Source organism: Tetrao urogallus (assembly GCF_951394365.1).
Source record: "Tetrao urogallus genome assembly, chromosome: 2".
NCBI classification, from domain to species: domain Eukaryota; kingdom Metazoa; phylum Chordata; class Aves; order Galliformes; family Phasianidae; genus Tetrao; species Tetrao urogallus.
The window spans coordinates 94,686,273-94,708,361 of NC_136814.1; the positions used below are offsets into that span (position 1 = coordinate 94,686,273).

At 37.9% G+C, this 22,089-nt stretch overlaps 1 protein-coding gene across 6 annotated transcripts in view; it reads right to left on the minus strand.

Moving 5' to 3' along the window:
- Positions 1-241: 241 nt before the first annotated feature.
- The window catches only part of KIDINS220 (kinase D interacting substrate 220), a gene marked incomplete at both ends in the record, with an annotated part of 53,718 nt that continues 31,870 nt past the window's right edge, over positions 242-22,089 (minus strand). For 2 of the 6 annotated variants that reach the window (XM_079550779.1, XM_079550781.1), the window contains 8 exons: positions 242-1,513; positions 1,836-2,084; positions 2,986-3,084; positions 3,803-3,949; positions 10,626-10,682; positions 11,549-11,656; positions 16,007-16,233; positions 17,308-17,486. In XM_079550779.1, the coding sequence (XP_079406905.1) occupies positions 242-1,513; positions 1,836-2,084; positions 2,986-3,084; positions 3,803-3,949; positions 10,626-10,682; positions 11,549-11,656; positions 16,007-16,233; positions 17,308-17,486 (2,338 nt within the window). The remainder of the gene's footprint in view (positions 1,514-1,835; positions 2,085-2,985; positions 3,085-3,802; positions 3,950-10,625; positions 10,683-11,548; positions 11,657-16,006; positions 16,234-17,307; positions 17,487-22,089) is intronic. The other 4 variants (XM_079550780.1, XM_079550782.1, XM_079550784.1 and 1 more) reach the window with 2 other exon arrangements.

The window sequence follows — 22,089 nt, forward strand, 5'->3', positions numbered from 1 at the left end:
GCAAGGCGTCTTAAGGAATTGTTTTTCCATGCTGACAAGCATTAGTTTAATTTGTAGGGAAGGTCTGAAATAATTTGTCCTAAAGATTACTTCTTCTCTTCAAGAGAATGAATGAAAATAATTTTCTAAATTTTCTAAGTACAGTACTGAAAACTTAACTACACAGCTTAACGTAACCACATACTGACAACAAATTCCAAGCAAGCTATATGTGGACAGTCTCTGTTTGAACCTTGTTTCTTTAAAGGATACTCTCTCTTTCTTCTCCAAAACCAGCCCCATCTGAGGCAGTGACAGTGTGGAGCTCTGATGAATCTTTTGAAAGCCGTGTGTAACTCGAACGCTGGCTCCGCTTGTGAGCAACACTTTTCAGGTTCTCATTCTGAACGGCAGTTGAATTGGAACCTGCACTAGGATTCAGGATAATCTGAGGTGGATCTCTCATACCTTGTATTTCTTCAAAATTTTGATTAGCTCGATTGTTTGGAGCGCTGTTATTATTTAGGGTTACTGTACTAGGGGTTCTATTTAGATTATAGACTTTCTGGCAGGCTGGCCAGTTTTCTTCCGGGCTACTTGCTATCAGGCTGCTTTCCGATGGGCTCTTCTTATCTTCCGAGCAAATCGACATGCGAACCACAGCTGGATCTTGAAGGCCACTAAGGCTGTGTGGAATTCCTCTCTTTCCACTATTACTGTCATCTTCAAGCTCAATGAGATTTGCCTTTTCAAGCTGTGAATCATCTGTTCCTTCATTATGGAGAGAATGATTGGGAGAACTTTCATTAGATCTTACACCGGAGTCAGAAGAATCTTTTTTATCCAAAAGTGCATCTGTCAAGTACTCCTTGGCTTTGATGAAGGTTCTAATAGGTTCAGATCCATGTTCTGGAGACTTGGGTTGTTTGTCTACTTTTCCATCTGTTTTCTTGTCTTTACCTTCCTTAAGAAGCGGAGTGTTATCTGACTCTTCAGTTCCTGACTCGTCTTCATCACTTGGAAGCTTCTGATACCGGAGAGTAACTCCCTTAAGCTTTAAATCTGCAGCCTGGAAAATGCTTGTTCTTTCTGATGACTTCTTTCCCAGTAGAAGCTTGGAACCAGACTGATCGGATTTTTCATCTTCTTCAGTAATAGGATCCAAAGGAGATGCATCATTAGCAGAAACACCTGAAGTACTATAATCAATAACATCATTCCTCTTCAGCAGGAAGGACTTTCTTCCATCATCTTGTTTCTGCTCGCCGTCTTTTACTTTCTCTTGTTCTGCACTGGAATGCAAGGACCCCCCCGATGTACTCTGACCCATATAGAAAGCACTGGAACTGTGAGGGGAAGACCTTCCACTTACAGTAGTGGAACTGGCACCTCCTTCTAACTGTGACATCTGAGCAATATATTCTCTATACGCATCTCTATATTCTGCTTGTACCTTGTCAGTGAGCTTTGATATTTCAATACTCGAATCTTGAGAGTTAAGACTTGAAAGGCTTGGCGTTCTGCGAGTTTGTGACTGGAACAAAAAAAGAGAAAGAGATAACAGTTACATGAACTATTTGTCTTTCACTGACCACTCTAAATGAAGTAACTGAAAGCATAACTCAAAGCGTAAGTTGAAACATCAAGCACATGCTTAAATTATTTTTTGTTTTGTTTTGAATAGCTCATGTCACTGACATTTCAGTGCTTAAAATTTGCTTACTACAATCATTTACAGAACTGAAATTAACTGAACTGTTCCAGTAATCTTACTTCTTGACCCATCCATATCCAAGAATATAAAAAGCCCTGGACTATACCGGTACACATGTAGAATACGTTTGGCTATTAAATACCTGCCAACTTAAGTTACTGTGGCGTGGAGGAGCTTCATCAAGACCAATTGTGTTGAGTTCTTCAAAGCTGAAGTTAAGTGTGTAGGGAGCTTGACCAGAAAGACCCGTAAGCTCAGTGTGAGGCAGCTCAGTGCTATGCCCAGGACGACGAGCAAGTTCGCCATGAGAAATTGCAGTGGTGACATGCTCAGCTGCTCCTCGAGGATCTTCCTGAACAGCCTGATTTTCTGAAGTTCTCATTTCAAGTATCTTAACACACATACAGGAGAAAAAAAAAAAAAAAAAAAAAAAGAGAGAGAGAGTGCAAAGTTAATTACATAGTCAAAAAAAAATCTGAAAATTGATAAAGAACAATTCCATTACATATAGGAATGTGTAACTCAGCTGTAAAAGTGTAGTTGCCTGTGGTTGTCATAATGGAAAAGTACAAAGAAAGATCAGTTTACAGACCTGAAAGGTCTAGACCTAGACCTTTCAGAAAGAAAAAAGGTGGATCACCAACAGCTCTCACTAAACCACGTCCCTCAACACAGCATCCAAATGTTCCTTGAACACCTCCAGCATCAGTGACAACACCACCTCCCTGGGCAGCCCGTTCCACTTCCTGACCACTCCTTCAGAGAAGTACTATTTCCTAACGTCCAGCCTGAATCTCCCCTGATGCACCTTGAAGCCATAGCTTGAAGCCACTGAACTCGCAGTGCAAGGGAAATTAGCTATCTATAAATGCTCAACAGCACAACATGAGAATGTTGCACTGAATACAAGTATGTGTCAATTAAATTACTGTCCATTTAACTCACTGAATTGATCTAACTTAAGTTTCATTTAAAACTGTTCTCCTGCAATTGTGTGCCATGCATAAGCCAAATTTAAAAAGTGAAAAGAAAACCCATGCATGAAAAACGGATCTTAAAAGAAGAGGGGAAAAATCGTCAAAGGTCACAATCACCTAAGACACAAACCTATAAGCAACAAGCTCTTGCTTGTCTATACTCAAGATGATGAAATAACAAAATAATAAATGCATACATGCTTTAAGATAATAAATATAAAATGAGCTGCTATTGGGATAGCAGTGTGTACAAAAAAGTGGTTAATAACAGAAAAGACTAATTTATGATGTCCTGGAATTCTGAAGAAGTCTTACCATGCTCCTGAACAGATGCCAGTCACCAAAATTCATATTCATTTCTTTCTTCAGTTCATCAATGTTGCACTGAGCCAAGACACGGCCATTTATATTTGCCTAAAACAGTAAAACTAAATAATGTAAATTACTGACACAGACTTGTGGTGTAAAAGTAACAGACCAGAAAGATAAAACCAGACATGCTGATGGGGACTACTGGTAAAGCTTACCAACACCACTCCTAAGTCCAATCCTACGTAATAAAAACTTTTTTTTTTTAAAAGAAGAATATTTATTGAGATTGCTGATGGAGAAGAATCATCTGCATTTCATGGAATAAGGAAAATATTTTAATAATACTGAGCCAGTAACAGAAAAATGTACAGCAGCTTTGTTCTGTATCAAATAAGCATGGAATGTGGTAGCAGAGAAATGAAACTGTATCCTCATCACTCACAACAAAAGAGATGTGCCAGTTTTTTAGGAAAAAAAAAAAAAAGCTGCTAACTGGATTTAGAATTTACCCATTTACAATGCTATTTATCTAAATACGACAATTTAAAAATCATTTTTTATTGCTTCTTTTCTCAAAATAAGCAGTCTCATCAGCATGTACGTTTTTGTGCTCTTCTTCTAGTTTGTTTTTAAGAGAGCCTTTTCTCTGAGAAATACATGCTTGCCTTAAAAACATTCTTCAAACTTAGCATGTATAGAAATTAAGTTGTTCTGATACTCCACACGTTACAGTGAACGCCTCCAGAAGTGTCAGCTAAATATTTCCTTTTCCATGTCAGTGACCACGGTTTTAAAGACACTAATTAAATTCAGCTGATACCTTTCTTATAATTGCAGAGTACTGAGGCAGCATACTCTGGTCCAGACCATCTATCTGCTTTAGCTTCTCACATACAGCTTCCACACTCATTGTGCTCAGAGAGACATGTGAAACTCCTGTGGTTGGTCCTGCACCTGCTCCTCCTCCCTGCAAGAAGCAAGAAGGTGCACATAGAAGATCTGTTCAAAAACTCAGTATGTCCAGAATTTCACAATATGCACTGCAACAAGCCAAAGGAAATTAAGAAATGAGAATAAGAACGCACAGGCATTTGTAACTGCTATCACAATATTAATATCCTGAGAAACGTTTATTATAGTATTTAAATCAGAAAAAAACCACAGCATCTTGAGACCTGCCAACGTGAAGAATAATAACTCTCCTAAATCACATTATTTAAGAAAACAACATAAAAACCAGGACTATGAAGTAAGTGTTAATCAAGTTCAAATGCACCTTTATTCCAAGTTTCCTGGTGATTTTAACAGTTAGTTCAGTTCTTGTTGGTTATTTATTTATTTTTTCAAGTATCTCAGACACAACTTAAGATTCTCCTGTCTGAAAAGATTCTTGGCTTAGCATGTGACAAAGATGATTGGAAATATAGCTCCTCAGTTACTTGGATTCACTGGGTACTTATATCAGTACCCCTCCATTTTTTCCACAAGATCAGTCAGGGAGCTACATACAGTCATCACAGCACAGAAATACAGGGCAGCACTACTGCCGCCCTCCAGGATACTGCAAGGATGTTTCATGTATCTAGAGCTTTGGCAAGATTTCGGTAGAAGTTATTCATATCTCAGATCCATGACACCCAAGTTGCCCTGATAATGTTGCCAGCTTCTGGGCATTTCCAAGAAAGTGTGGAAGAACAAAAGAAATGCATTTGTACACAAAATAACGGGCTCTTCCTGGATGGGAGCTTGCTCTGGGAAGGACAAAGTGCAAAGCCCTGAACAGCTCAGTTGTTCCAAATTCAAAATAGCAAAATCAGAAACAGTTCTATCAGCTATGAAATATATGTATAAACTCCCCCAGGAAGGGAGGTTGTACCTTCCCTTTTTCTAAACATAGAAGTTTTTGTTTCAGTTTTGTAGACAATCCACCAAAATGAAGCTCATTTTTGGAGGATGCAAAAGAGCTTCTAAAGCTTCAGAGCTTATCATCACATGCATAACTCTGAGATGTAAAACTATGTTTTGAATTTCCAAAATTCAATTAATGAAACAGGGCTATATTTCTCAATCAGTTTTATATATATATATATAAAGTTTTATATATATATCCATCTATCTATATATAAAAAACTACCCAGGCTATTCAGAAGCATCTGACTTTGAATCTCAACCTGTAATTTCTCCACAGTTCTCAGCCAAATGTTTGAAATGGCCTTAAAACAATCAATCCATCAACTTCGCTTGAAAACACTAAAGGAGGTGGTGGGGATCCTAAGCCTTGTGGTTTGCTCATCTGGCTGAAAATAGAGCTGAAGCTCGAGTTCATTTCTGTCGAACATTTATATATCAATATTTGATGTCCACTGGACATTAAAGAAAAAGATATTCCCACTCGCTGTGTGGGCAACTTCCCTAAATTACTGTATAAAATTAAGCATTACGCCTTCACTCTGATGAAGGGCAGGCACCTAACATAGTGATTTGGCATTCCATCCAAGAACAAGACAGTTACTTTGCAGGCTCTGCAATGCCGTCCTAATCAGGTGCCTACAATGCCGACTAGTTAACGTATTAGGCACCTAACGAGGAGTGAATTCACATCTCAACCTAGCCTGACTTTTAGCACAGCTAAAATCCCCATCAAGATAAGGACATAAACCAGCCACCAAACCATTTCCATTTTTCCTAAAGAGTTTTGTCTAATATTTTCCCATAAACACACTATTTGCTATTGGTACGAGTTACATTACATCAATAAGCAAAAGGCAGTCAGTGAATTAAGTCAAATTAAAACTTTCTTTCCAAAAAGCAGTTAGATCAATTAAAACAAAAGAAATAGTTATAGCCAAAATCACAAGGTGGTACTGCTACAGTGAATGATCCCCAAGCAATGTGTGCAAGAAATTGCCTTTGTTCTCTCAATCCATTAAATACAATATCTATCAGTATCCACAAATAAATGCAGTTTTTAAGACACTTCTAATTTAACAATTCTCCTTCAGATCAAAATATTTTGTTAACAATCACGAACAAGTCATACTTCCTGCAAGCGTGAAGAATTAGTTTAGGAAGTTCCTTCTGTGTATAAAAAAATACAGCAAAGCAATCTAATATTTAGACTATTTTTGTTGAAGTGTGAACTGTTTGAAATAGATGCACATTAATCCAAAACATTCTTTATAAAAAGCACTCTCTGAAGAATAAGTAATGCAATAGCTTTATGGATATCGCCATCATGTAAGTGAATTAAAACTGTACTTAAACTGACATATTTTTCAGCCTTAGTTTTGTTAAAGATGCTTAAAGAACATTAGTCTGAAAAGTACTTGCCATGCAAAAGCTAAAAGCAGCTTGTCAAAACAAACCTCAGGGCTAGTAATGAGCATTAGTTTACAGACAGCCCAGCATGAAGCGCCAGCATGATAGCTTCTGAAATGACTCTAAAAAGTGAATGATAATTCACAGAAAGTGGCTGTACCTGTCTTGGTCTGCTTAACCCAGACTTACACAGCTTTCAGGAAAGGACAAAACAGAACAGAAAGAAACAACAGCTTAAAGTGACATCAAAAAGATTGTATACAGAGATGACATGCTCACAAGTAAACAAATGAAACAATATTAAGACAGGAAAGTACTGTACTGGGATATTTTCATAACGTACTGAAACTTTTAAGATATACTTTCATAATACACAGTTAGTATATGTTATGTGAATACCATTTGCCTAAGAAAACACTGCTCTAATTTGTACTTGTTAAACAGCACGACACTTTGCTTGCCCTGAAGTTCTACATTGCATTTCTAATGGAAAATTTAGCTTTAAACACATTCTCCTGCCATTTCAGAATCACATGCAAAATCACATTACATCAGCCCTGCGCCTCAAATAATTGTGAAGCCTTGTATCTAAGCACATGATTTTTTTTTTATTTTAATTTTTATTTTTTTTAAAACCACCACTCAGAACTGAAACAGTACTCTTAAGAGCAAACAACAGGATTAACAAGTAGATGTTTGAAGCGCAACAATGCCACATAAAAGCACCTGGAAAATACATAAAAAGAGAACTCCTATGCCGCACACCTTCATTTATGCTCAAACTGTAGAAGAGCATTTCTAGTTTCTTAGAGGGTATCCCATACTTATCCTGAAGTACACAGGATTACAGGATGGTTAGATTGGAAGGGACGTCACAGCCCACCCACCCCAACCATTTTCCAAGCTTGTCCAGGTCCTTCTGAAAGGCATTCCTTCCTTCTGGTATATTAACTGCACCACCCAGCTTGGTGTCACCAGTAAAGTTGCTGAGGATGCACTCAATCCCACTATGTCACTGATGAAGATTTTGAAAAGTCCCAAGCCCCAAGACAGACCCCCAAGGGACACCACTCATCACCAGCTTGCACTTGGACATAGACCCGCTGACCACAGCCCTCTGACTATAACTTTCCAACTAATTCCCTACCCAGTGAATAAGCACACCTTTCAAATCCATCCTTCTCCAAATTAGAATAAGAATGTTGTGTGGGACCATACCAAAGTCTTGCACAAGTCCAAGTAGATGCCATCAGTTGCCCTTCCTTTGTCCACCAATGCCATCAGTCCATTGAAGAATGCCACCAGACTGTCAAGCACAATCTGTCCTTGGTGAAACTCTGCTGGCTGCCTCAGACCACCTTCACATATCGTAAGTGCTTTAACACAGCTTACAGGAGGATCTGATTCATGATCTTCCCAGACACAGACATGAGGCTCGCTGGCCTGTAGTTCCCCGGGTGCTCCTTTCTGCCCTCCTTAAAAACAGGTGTGATGTTTCCCTTCTTTCAGTCACCAGAGACTTCACCTGACAGCCACGACTCCTCAAATACGATGGAGAATAGCTCAACAACTACATCAGGCAGTTCATTCAGGACTCTGGAATGTGTAGACTTGTCCACGTTCAGTCTTATCATGTGGTCTTGAACTTGCTCTTTGCCTACAGTGGCAGGGATTTTGTTCTCCCAACCCCACCCAGAGGTTCAGGGACATGAGAGACCTGGAAGGCTGACTGTGAGTGAGGACTGAGGCAAAGAACTCACTGAATATCTCAGCCTTCTCCAGGTCTGTTGCAGCCAGTTCTCCCTCCTAGTTCATCAGAGGGGGTACATTCTCCCTGGCCTTTCTCTTCTGACGTCATGTACCTGCAGAATCCCTTATTACTTTTCATATCCCTCATCACCAAGTTCAGTTCCATTTGTGTCTTGGCATTCCTGATCCTGTCTCTGCATGTCTAGACAGCATCCCTGTACTCTTCCCAGACCACACATTCCTACATCCACTCCCTGTACATGCCCTTCTTTTCGCTCAGTTTGAGCAGCAGGTCCTTGCTCAGCCATGTTGGTTTCTGTTTCTCCTGCTTGAGTTCTTAAATGTAAGGATGGAGAGCTCCTGCACTCTGTAACAAAGATGTCCTCAAAGAGTTACCAGCTGCATTTTATTCCTTAGTCCCTAAAGACAGCTTTATTATTTGTATATGATGTATGCTCTCATTTTCATTAAGCTAACCCAGATTTACATTGGTTTTATGTAAGATTAGGATTTGGAATTTTAGATATCTACTCTACCCTAACGTCAGATGCAAACAATGGCAGGGCCTCAGTTGTTCACAAAGCATTCTCAGCACAGGTCTGTTCAGCTCATGCAAGGAATAGCAATGATGGTCTGTATTAAAAAGTTATACTCTTGCAGTAGTTGTTTCCTGCTGTGTAACATTAAAAATAATGATTAACTCTATTTCATACAACAGTAAAATTGCAATGTTTCTGGCTTCTTCACAGATGTGCATGAAAGTCAGTTTTGATTCTACATGACCCTCTTGTTTTTAGTCCTCAAATCAATTACAAGCCTTGCTGCTCATTAACCACTCAACGCAGATTGTTTTGCTCCTTTTTTTTTATTTTTTTTTTTTAAGTATACTTCATTAATTTACATGCACCAGTATGCATATTAAGATATAAGTTTAAACTTTCTTTTATATGGTGGTAGTGATCCATCAATTGAGAGCAGCCTAGTAGCTGGATGGAGTTATTGTAACTATAACCTATGGACAATTGCAATGTCTCCAACAACCACAATACTTTCACTGTTCACCTTCACTGAAATTTCATTGAAGATTGCAAAGTAAGTGTTTTTAGAATAGAGTAAACCCTGGTGAGGCAGCCTGCCAGGCACACAGAATACTACGTATTAAGAACATTGCAAACTACCCAAGAGACTTTCAAAAATTCAAAATTTTACACTGACTATGCAGGGTAAATCTCAGAAAAAGCATATAATCTCATACTCTGTACTACTGAGCTTCACAGAAAGGTAAACTCTGAAAAATGGATATAATGAAATCCTTCATTATTGTTACATCAAAGTTTCTTTTTTATGTTGTAACTCTTATATTTTCTGACCTGCAGACCAGCTGCCCTTGCAATCAGATCCTGTAAATTTCACAAGTATTTTCAATTGTTTGAACCTGCAGCCTCTGTGCTTGTGATACACGCTGAGGGTAACAAGCAGAGAACAACCAGCTCCAGGTCTGCTCCTGAACTACTTCACCCTGAGATGAGTTTCCACTCTTCGCTCCCATGTCCCCTTCTCACACTCACACACACACTTCTACTGCTTTCTCTTCTCACAATGACAAGCTGCAAAGGACTGGGAGGACAAGAAGATACTGAGATAAGAAATGAAATACAGAGAAGACATCAGCATCTCTGAAATTATACTACAAGAAAAATTTACCTCAAAGTCATCCCTTCACTCAGGGTAGAAGATGACCTGGGAAACAGAACTTTAGGGTAAATTCTCCACTGCATTCCCATAATTGATAAGTTTATGTACAGTTAAATACAGTAGTTCTGGAATCTGTGTGTTTGTAGGCTGTTTCTTTCTTTTTTCCATTGCACAATATCACAGATTTTTTATTTTTGTAATATTTACTGGATAAACAAAAAATAACTGCAGCTTTAATTTTTAAGCGTTGCCAACAGCAACAATAGTAGCAATATTTAAGAAAATGATTATAGCTGTATAAGCTCTTTGGTGGTAGTATATCATGACTTTTCACCGATTTCCAGTTAGAATTAAAACAGATACCCAGAAAGAAGACTGTGCAAATACTGAGACTAAAACAAAGAACAAGTCACAGAAAATATCAGTGCTAGCATTCTGATTCGAGAATTAACCTATGGCCTGTTATTTTATTCCCACAGAACACTGCTTCATACTGCAGTAACTGCAGTGGCTCTATGCCACCAACTACAGATCAGGTGAGAGCTGACTAAAGCAGGAAACACAAAAGTTACTTCGCTCTAAAATCTAAGTCACAAACGACCACCTCATTCTTCACTCTGCTTAGCTACAACAATATGCACAACAGCTACTGAGAAAGGCAAGGGAAAAACTACAGGGAAAAAAAAAAGATCTATATCTTATAAGTGAAATATTAGCTCTTAAATTCATTCACAAACTACATTAGTTTTCAGCTACTCTATTTGCCCACCAAAGCCACCGATGCAGTGTTAGTGAACTGCAGTTACGATTAAAGCAGACTCATTACTGCTGGAAAAGCAATGAGATGCTAAAATTTCCACACCACATGACTACTCATTTACCATTGAGGGGTCTGTGGGTGAAGAAAGCCCCTCATCAGCATCCTCCTTGATAACATCCTAGCAACAACAAAATATTATGGTTTGGGTAAAATGATCAAGGGCTAAACAAAAAATATGAAGTAAATAATGAATGAGAATGATCTCATAATATACATAACTTGACATAAACGTATTTGCTTTCTGTTAGTGATTAAAGAAAAGATTCAGTGTATCAATATCCTAGAATTAAACCACTGACAAGTAAGGCTTTTACTGCCTGTTTTGTGGGGTTTTTTAAAGCTTTCTTTAGTTCTTAACTCCATTTGAACAGCCATCTGTCAGTAAAATAAATATTCTTAATAGAAATCGTATTATTCTATAGCAAGCCAGAAAAGTCTGTTTGTTCTTCCTTTCCAAAGGGTAAATAAAGTTGAACTACATATACAAAACCAAGCTGTAACTAATGCACGCTTCAGACAAAATGTATTTTGTTTTACTTGAATATTTAGAACATTGCTTTTAAGTTATTTGGCCTTTACAACATGAAGAGACATAATTTTATTTTCTCCAGATGTCATAGGATTTGTATTATTATAAAATTCCAATATAGATTTATCACTGGCATTTTCTTTTAACATTGTACTGTATCAATTTACTGCAGTACAGTTGGCACATTCACTGAAATGCTTTCCTGCCAACATTACAGGTTAAACTCCTCCAATCTTGATACCTGCATGTTAGAATTTGTTTTCAACTCTGAGTAGCTTCCAAAGTTAAAACAAAATACATTTTACATTACATATCAGTAACACCTTTGCTTAAACTATTTGTAAAATACAGCTTTTACTTGTCTAATACTGCATCATCATTAACAATTTTCATTTACGTTATTCACTATACTTATTGTCTAGGTTAGTATGTGAATTAACCTTCAAAATACTTACTAGGCCATTGCTCTGATCTCTGGACAAACTCGTTTTTAGTGGACGTGAGATGAGATGAGAACTGCCAGGGTAATACCTTGGCATGTAAATACATGGGGCAAAGAATGGCTATGGAAAAAAAAATAAACGTAACAAAAAGAAGGGACAAACAATTACACAAATCAAAATGTAATAACAAAAGAAAACTTATTTCAACAAAACATATTCCGCAGTTCAGTTTAATAAAGTGAAAAGAGCAATTTTTAACAGTGTTCTTTACTTCTTGCATTTAGCAGAATTCAATCAAAAGCTCTGGAGCGAGTTCTTCAAAACCCCTCAGCAACTGACCCTCCCTCCCCCCACTGCTCACCCCAAAGCCAGCAGGTGCCTCAACACGGCTTGCAAGAGGATCAGAGTGAGGTGCTCACAGTAGTTACACACTAACAGCTGTTTGGAAAATGTGGTAACGTGTCACATTTCTAGTATTTTTCATTCATCTCCGAGCTGCTGAACTCATAAACAGATTTTCAGTAAAATGCAAAATGCTTCACAGCACCCAGAACAGTTGTTCAAAAATAAAAGTGATATTAATAAGTGATTGTTAATAAAGTCATTTCTAAGAGATACAGCGATCTCAAAATCACAAATTACTTCGTTCTGAACAAAGTACTCCATATGTTCCAGTTCTTCAAGTGCTAAAATCAGCTGCACAAACACATTTCCTGAAATCCACACGGTACCACTGGCACGTGACTGAAATGTGTGCACGTGTGTACGTTTGAGAAACACAAACCTTACGACTACTAACGTATTTAAGAAGGGCTTTTCCAATACTGTTAAATCTTGATCTAACTATGAACTTCAATCAGGTTTTGAAGACCTTCATTCCCTTGCAAATTCCCTTTTAAGGCAATGTAATGGAAAACCAACAGTCTTCAGACTTCACAAAAAAGGGAAGTGCAGAACTCTTTACATTCAATTCTTTACTGAGTTCTCCGAAAGCAAAGAAAAAGAGGAAAACCAACAAAAAACAATCCAAAACCACACTGGTGTTTTTATACATAACATTTAAAAATCATACTACCCTGCTATGTATCAAACAAAACTTACTACTTGGTTGATGTTTCTGCACATGACAAGACTTTAAGTAGTCCACTGCACCAAATTTAGTGTAGACTAGATGATGGTATAACTCGATGGCCAATGCATGAGGGGAATAAAACTTGTGGAAGTATTCCACTTTGGATTTAGCAATAAGGACAAAAAGAAATCAAAACAAACCAAGAAAGCGTTCTGCATTTGGAAACAGCAGTAAATGGATGGAGAGATGGAAACTTGATTCACGTGTACATTAAACACGATGGTGTATGCAGCAACTCCGAGTAACTACGAAGAAATACATCTGATCCTCTGTCCTTAGCTGCAACAGGCAGTCTTTGCACACACTTTCAGGCTATCACCATACGGTTCACATGCTCTTTCAACGTATGAAGATGCATGGCATGCACTGTTATCATTACTCAAAATGTGGGAGTTGTTTGTTCTGCAGTTTTCAACTTGAGTTGGCCAAATAGGCAGGAGGACCAAAGCCTAGGCTTTGTCTTGTACCTACTGGTTAGTACAGAACAATTCAGAACATTCACTGCCTTGAGGCACAAGCTCTGTGGTATCTCGTGGAAATAAAACTCCTCTCAAAAAGAGTTTATGTTATTTCTCGAATCATTAAATGCTTCCGTTTTCCACTAGCAACTTAAAGCACATGGAAAACCCACAAGCATGAGATGCTTAATTATGATACCACATTCATATGCCTAGCTCTCACTGCAGACTACCCTCTGAAACAAAGTGAGCACCTGTTTTTCAGTTGCGAGTCATCAAACTACGAAGCAATGAGAAAATTTGTCCAATAAGGCAATTATACCACAATTTGTTCACAATTTCTAATTATGCCTCATGCCCGCATCAGCTACTCCACTGCTTTCCACCTGTGGAATTAATCCTCCAATATCAAGTTTAAACTCCGCAGTTTCAACTCTTGAAGTATAAAAAGACAGGTATTGTGAAAACGTGAGATCAATATAAATACATACTGGGCATTAACCAGCACAGAGCTGTTCTCCAAGTTCGCAGATAGCCTTTAAGTCATAAGCACACTCAGGAATCAAAGAATGTGCTGCTACACCGATGTAAATAAAATCAAATCCTTACATGCTATAATTTCTAGTTCCCACTCAGTTAACTTAGACAGGCCTACTGCTCTGATCTCCTCCATTAGAAACATGAGCTTAACAATGGTTTGTGACAGCAGCGACTTAGGGAAGCTGAACTTGACACCAAGTTGTCACCAGGGAAGCAGACAGGGGAAAACTGTTAGCCTTCTATCACTGCCCAAAACTGAGAGCGAAAGTGCCAAGAGCTGCTGAATTGGACCATAGCACAGCAATGCACAGGGAGAACGGGGCCCTCAAACCAAAAATGAAGAGATTACGTGACTGGAAGCTCAAGAGCATAACACAGGAACATCTGAAGAACAAAGCAGAAACACAGAGAACATAAGCGTAGTATTTTCTGAAGACAAGCAACATGAGCTTTCCACAAGAGCTCAAAGGTTTGTTTTGCTTTGTCTTTTTTTCCTTAAGAACAAATGATCACCTATAAACAACAGGACAGATCAGAAAAAGGCAATGTATCCATCCAAGGAACTTAAGAACACTTTGCCATAACATTCAGACATCTCCAGAGCAGCATTTGACCCCACTGTGCTGTGTCATCCAAAGACCTCCCTCAGATAATTCACTGTTCAGGAGAGCCTAATCATCTGTCAGTGTTCTTTTATTAAATACTGTTCTTCAAGAAGTGAAAAGTGACTGAAAATGCTTTCAGAAAACCTCTCTACTATCGTAGGGTTCTCAGTATTTATCTCAGTACGCAGTGCTTTATACCTTAGGAAAGCAGTATAAAAGTCCTTAGAGGAAGGCCAAAATAAAAGCACTTGAGTTTTATAAAGGAAAAAAAATCATGTCTGGAAGTCCAGGTATGCACTTAAAAATGAGCAAATGAAATACTTGTAAAGACAGCTCATGACTCACCAATAATTGCTTTTTTTTAATTGATTATTAGAACCACAAAAAACATCTAAGTTTCAACTGCAAGTTTACCACATACTTAAAACCTTATCATGTGCAGGAACAGACAAAAAACAGGGCTTCCAATTAAACACTCACTTGAATTAAGTGAGTCAGTATCAGCAGGAAGATTAATAAGATAAGCATTTATCAGTGTTGGGCAAAGAGCGCATCATTTCAAGTTATTTTAAACAGAACAGTATATATGCTCAATATAGTATCAATATAAGAATAATTTTAGAACAGATAAAAGGCTCTGTGCTAAATATACTCTCTTCTGCCTTGGTTAACGAATATTAAGGAATAACTCAATTTTTTTCCCCCAGCTTATTAGATTGAACCTTAACCTACTATCATACCTCACTACTTAAAACTGCATACAGGAGCAATCTATGACTTATATCCGCCTTCCGAATATTTTTTCTCCCTGATAACATTGCAGGAAAAAAAGAAAAAAAGGTTTAAAAAATACTGAATATATCTCACAAAAATACAAAGTTAGAATTTCCTTGTGGAGGGCACTCCAATTTTAAATAACTACAAACTAAATCCCTCTCAGTAGATCAATACTGTGAACGTCGTTGTAAAATGCATCTAAAAAGGCATTCGTTAAATGGCTGTCTCACCTAATAAGCCTATTTATACCTTCATAACTTGGAACAATGTTAAAAAAAACAGTTTATCTTGCATTGTTTGGATTCAATCCCATTATATAGTAAAGCTCTGCAAATTACATGTGAGCCATGTCTAAGACTATGTTTTCTGATGCCCACAAATAACTCAAAATTATATGGTTGATGCAATTTATGTTATTTCTTTAAACCAGTGCAGCACTGCTTAAGGATAAAGATCCCAGAATAACTTTAGAAAGAGATAAAAGAGAAGACATGTCTGGATACATTCTTGTTGGGCAGTTCCCCCAAAGTTGCTGCATTTTTTTTTATTTTATATTTTTAACTTTCTGTAGTTTACCCAATTTACCAAGGGAAAAAAACAAACAGGACCTTCTCTAATGACTGTAAGCAAGTATGTGAAGAAGTGTGCAGAATTTACCATTTAAAAAGCAGTATGTGTATTTACATGTAAAGTGTGTCTGCAATACCCTACAACTACACAGCACATCTGTGTGTTTGACCTTGTTTGACCTTTCTTCCCTTTGTAATACTCTAATGCAGTTTACCTCATTTCCCTACAAGACTATATGAGCAAACATTACTGTGAAATGTACTGACTTTTGGACAAAGCTCCATTTGTAAATATTATCTGCATGGGTCTTTTAAACATTTCACAGACGTCACACGCAGTACTACCCAGGTTAAATGAGAAGAATGTGAATTGGTTCTTGATTATTTACCCGATTGTAGAACGGATGCTGAGGTCCTGTCATACCACTATAGTAACTGCTGTGAGGTTGGGGTGATAGAACTCCACTGTTGAAAGGTCCATTGAAAGAGGTTGTAGAAGAGCAGGCTGATGAAGGCTGACTGAACAGAGACGCTGCTCTGGCAGGTGCCTCATGTAAAGGCAATGTGGGATAAGGAAGTCCTCCTATATTCATTTGATCTCTTGCAGCACGAACATCTGAAGAACAAAGGTAAAAGGAGAATGAGATTGAGCCTGAGATACTTGAACAAGTTTTGATTTGTTTGCCCACTGTGTCCAGTTCTGGGCCCTTCAGTGCCAAAGATGCAGACATACTGGAAAGAGCCCACCAGAGGGCTCAAACAGAAGATCCTCCTGCGAGGAGAGGCTGAGAGAGTTGGAGCTGCTGAGGCTGGAGAACAAGAGGCTCAGAAGTATGTTCAGAAACACCTGGATGGAGGGTGCAGAGATGATGGAACCAGGCTCTTTTCAGTGGTGCTCAGTGACAGGACAAGAGGCAATGGGCACTTACTAAAACACAAGGGGTTCACAACCCACTAAGGATACTGTCAGACCAGAAACTCATAAGGATCCCATTTTAAATGTAAAGATCAGGTTTTCTTCAAAGTTTCAGCATCTTTACACAAGGACAAATATTAGGATGCCTTGGCCTTACTCCAGATCAAACAGCAACCTCTGTCATATTAGAGGTCACATCAGTCCACTTCAGCAGTTGTCAGAATATTTATTGTCAAGCATATACCTGAATCTGAGTTCACTTTTTGAGACTACAAGCTAGTAATAACAACGAACAACAGTTACCCTATTAGCAATTTAAATATCATCCTAACACAGACTAAAAAAAATGACTAGCATGTACCAACAGCACAGGTGTCTAGCAGGGGACGCATCAGATTGGAAACACTCCATTCTGTTTCACTGGCTTCACTTCTAAAGGACCTGATGCTACCTGAAATTGTTAAAAACTACTTGAAGTAAATTTGCCTCTCTACAAATAAAATATCATTGTGATACATGTACTGTTTTCTCACAACTGCTAAAGCTATCTTTGAATCAACCATTAACAATATTTTGTCCATTCTGAAGAACTGCTTTAAGACTAGTATGATTTGTCCTGTATAGAAAGCTACAAAGTAGAACTGAACAACTTGCTACTGAAGTCAGGTCAGATGACGTGAAAGTTTGTACTGATGAACAACTCAGGATCCTGTGCAATATGCAAAGCAGCTCTACCTCAATTATCATTTTTTATTTATTTGAAAACATGCTTACCTGCAATGATTTCCCGTAGTTTGGGATCTAAGTTGACAGTACATGGCAAAAATGTTCTTACATCACGTGCTACAAGAACAGGTGTTCGAGAAGATAAAAATACTTCAAAGTTCCGTATATCTCCATCAATTTCAAGCAGTGGTTCAACATCTTTAGTTGTAGGAATATTCTTTGAAATTCTGGAGAGAGAATAATGGATAAACAAACCATAATAATTAGAGTATGGTTATTCACTGAAATCAGATCAGGAATTTATAGCTCTAACTTCAAATCCAGAGTGACGGCAAGTTAACATGTCAACATTAACCTGAAGTATTCACTCAAATTCTAATACAGAAATTAGAAATTACACAGTTAAAGTTCCAACTTTCAAACTAATGTTTCTTCCAACAGGAACAGTCAGGTTTCTTAGTCACTGATCAGAACCCAACCACGTGAGATTTGATGGTAAACAAGCATCTGCTCCCAACTAACTCACCTTCTAAAACAAGATGCCACAAGTACACCAACAAACAAAAACAAACAAAAAAAGATCAACAAAACAGTGAGACAAGGTCAACGCCGATGCACTGACTACTGGAAGCAATGGTGTCTTTTTGGTTTTTTTCTGTGTATGTGTTTTGTGGTAGGTTTTTCTGTATGCTCTCACACAAAGGAGTTTCATGGAGGAATGAGGAGTACTAAATGTTTGCCTTAACGTAAAAAAAAGAAAACACTTCAAACAAAATCTGGTTGGATCTGATAAATATATTTTTATCTGATAAATATATTTTTAATATAGCTAACGAACTACATCTACAATTAGCTGAACTATCTTATTTCACAACTTGTTAGCTTTTAAAAACAATGACTTTCTTTGATCTTTATTTTAGGTCCCCTACTACTTCAGATACAATGGATTGTTCCAGAAATAACAATGGCAAATTTACACAGAATATTTAGGATTTAGTATTAACAGACATAAAGGAACTCAGGATCAGAGCTAGACACTTGATGTAAGTGCAACTCTTTTACATCAAAAAAGCATTTCAACTGTGTGCAAATCTCTCACTTTGATCTGTTAGTGCTGTCTTGTGCTATACTAAAATTAAGACATTCCTGTTAATTTTACCAAATATTAGAGAAAATAGCTAAATGGATCATGTACCTAACAAATGGATGCTTCTATACTATGCTTTTATAAGCAGTGTCTACAAATAACTCCTTGTTCTTCACATCAAGAGTGAATGGTCAAAAGCTAGAAAAATTTAAGACTAAAGGCACTATCAAAAAACCTGTCCAGTCAGCAAAATCTGCTTATGTCAACTTTGCAAGTCTGGCTATTATGTTAGTTTTATATGAGGCAAGGTGGAAGACCCTATGTGTAAATGTACATGTTAATTAAATTTATGGTATTTCATTTAAAAACATACATTTCAGTTATGCACATTTATTTTCAGTATTCCAGACAAGAGTTTAAAACAAGCAAAACAAAGATTAAGTCAGTACCGAAGTCCGGGACCAAGGAGTTAAAGAGTGGCCTATTTCAACACTTGAATCTACAAAATAAAATGCTGAAAGAGAATGTGACATAGATTTAAATCAAATACACAGCTGATGAATCACATGAAACAAATTAGCTGAATTTTAATGCCAGCTCTACTTAAGTATGAATGTGAACAGTGTTCTGAATATGACCAACAAAGCTTCTGTTCAGAAGCCAGTAGCCCACTGCTGGTGTACAGATTGAAGTCTCTATTCTGACCTCCTGAGCTCAATGCCTTAAACTACGCCTTTGAAAGAAATTTTATACAAATGATAATCTGCTGGCTAAGAGCCACAGGAATGGTATGTGTCTGTACTTCTTAGATTAAAAAAAATATATAAGGTTATATGTAAAGCACTTCAGGAGTTACTTTTTCCAGAATATAAGTACACAGATCTAACAATTAAGCCCTGTGAACACTCTATTCTCATTGTCAGGCTAGATACTACTGAGGGAGAAAAATTGCCCTATCAATCACAAACATCAAAAAAAACTGTCAGCATTGCTGAGTGTCTGTTTCTGTAAAAAACTACCTCAATATATATAAAAAAAAAGGGCCTAAAACAGAAAATTACATTGACAAAAGCTTAAAAATTCATTCTACTATGCCTCCGATGGCTTTACCACCAGCAGCCATAATTAAGAGCTGCCTTGGATTAAGTTGTATTTCAGTGATGTCCAATAATGATTTCCTCAAGAAAATAGTTAAAATACATACTGATAAATCATTTGAACGTTCCACTCAGAAGACCCTGAATTTGCTACAAATCTTTTCATTTTTGTTCATTTTTACATTTCCACGACTGACTGGGAAATAACCACCGTGGTCCAGCAGCAATGAGTGTTGCCAGCGCAGGCTAAAGGCAGATGCTAGGCCATCAGGCTCTATGTGGCACAGCATGCTTGCCACCACCTTCTGCAGGAGAGGTCACCACCAGAGGACACGCTCCTTCACCACCGAGGCAGGTGGTGGTCAAAAGGAAGAGGCTTTGCACAGCTCCACCCATGCAGAAGGCTGTGTTGTGCCCACACTCCCTGTTCAGTCGGGTCAGGGCCCTGAGGACACCAGCAGGCCCTACGTCCATCACCTCTGAGCTGCAGGCCAGCCCTCGCACAGTGCAGCAGAGCAACCTGGGATTAGACCGCCATGAGAAGCATCACTGGTTGCTACTATTGCTTGACTCAAGAACTGCATTCAAGTGCAGGCCTTTGCCCTTGCTTCTTGCCAAAGCTCCATCTATGCACACTGCTGGCCTTGGTCTCAATCCACTGACTTATTCCTGCCACAGTCTGTGGCTATAGAAACTCACGGGGATCAGAGGAACGTTTTCTGGCATGGCCAAAGGCAACGCTCCTCCCATTTGAGTACCACAAGACTGCAGCCCCTGCCTGTGAGGAAAAGGCCCTGCCCTGCAGGCACTCACTCCACCCAGCTGCTCCCCAGCAGGCAGCCAGCCTTCTCTGCACAGCTCGGAGCTGGAAGGTCACCCCCACTGCCCCTTCCAGGCCTCTTCCCCTGACAGCAAAAGCAAAAACATTCAACAAGCTCATCTTCAAACACGTAAAACAATCTTCCTCAGCTGCAGCAAGTAACTTGGCAAGTAGGAGTCAATTAACTTACTCCATAAAAAGCAACTGACCTAATTAATTAGAATTATTAAGAAATAATTAGAGCAACAGAAGGCATAAGCAAGAAGGCATGTCATATTTTACTCATAATGTGCCTTTTAAGTTTTTCTTTTGATATAGTTTAAGTCAAAACTTAAAATACTAACTTAAAATGATGAAATAATTTTCTCTTTCAAAATGATGCAAAACCATTCTTCCTGTAGGTCTTATGCTAAGGAAAAGAAAAACCTTGAAAATGTGGATCATTCTGAAATGCAAGACAAAAAATTTATGCTTAGTAAGCTGGTCATTAGATATCTATTCTCTAATATCTAATAAACTAATACCACCGATTTAATATTTTGAAGTTGTGTATCCTGTTCTTCTTGCACCTGGTCAAAATAGCAATAGTGTCTGCAGGCACAAGGGTGTATTTCTTCCACATTAGACGTTCACATACAGAACAGTCCACAAATTTATAGTACTATCAATCTATCAACAATAGCACTTGAAATACTCTTCAAGCTGCAACAGGTAGCTTGGACATTAAAAAGAACATTTGCTCATATACAAACTTGTATAAAGACAGAAATAAAAAGTCATCACACACAATAATAAAACAGAGGAAATCAATGTTTTACTTTAATAAAGACAAAAAAGGAAAGCTATGGTTTGACATCGCTACCTAGAAAGAAACTTATAACCCCCTCTCTGCATATTAAGCAGTACAGAGACTTCACTGAACAGATGCAATAGCTATTTAAAAACTGCTATTACCATAGGTATTCAGGAAAGCTTTCTTTGCAAAACTAACGATTCTAGCCAAGTAATGCCAGATAAAGCATTTCTGAGTCTTTTGTTGGTTTTGACCACTTCAGAAAGAAAAAGCATTTTCTTAGAAGATGGACAGTTACTAAACTTCTAATCTCCCAGGCCCAGTATCACAGTCTACCACTGAGTCATATTACAAAGGTCAGATTTTAGTTTAACTTTTCAGAATACATCCCATGTCAACATCCTTTTTAATCAAAAAGTGTTAATAGAGTTTAAGATGCCTGGATTCATTTACAACTTCACAGTGCTCTTTGAATTAGAGAAGGCAAAAAAGAATTTTTTTAAAAAAGATATTACACAGATAGAAAAGCAGCAAAATGGAGTAGTGAAGAATTTAAGACTGCTCAAAAACTGCTGCTGCAAACAAAAAAAGTAATTGTGTCTTACTAATGAGACGTCCAACAGGATCACTCACACAAGTAAAAGAGGAGAATACTGTATTAATCTGTTTTCAGTATTTTAGACCACCAAATGTCATTTACAAAGCTTCTTTAAGGCTTTGTGCAGGGATTCTTTCATTCAATACCTTTACCTGCAGGATTTTAGATTTCCAGCAAACATTTGCAGTTTCTGTAGGATTTGAAATCACAAGGATATGAACCACTGGTACTGTGTAGCCAAAATAGGCATTTCCAGACCATCACCTTACACCACAGTGGTTTTTCTATTTTTGAATAAATATCCCACCTTTGACAAAAGCATTCATTCAAGTACAAAAAGACATTACCTCCAATTTTATTTCCTAACTTTACCGACTCCCCCCAAAATACAAAGGCCTCAGGAATTGACTCATGTGAGTAAAAATATTTCATTTC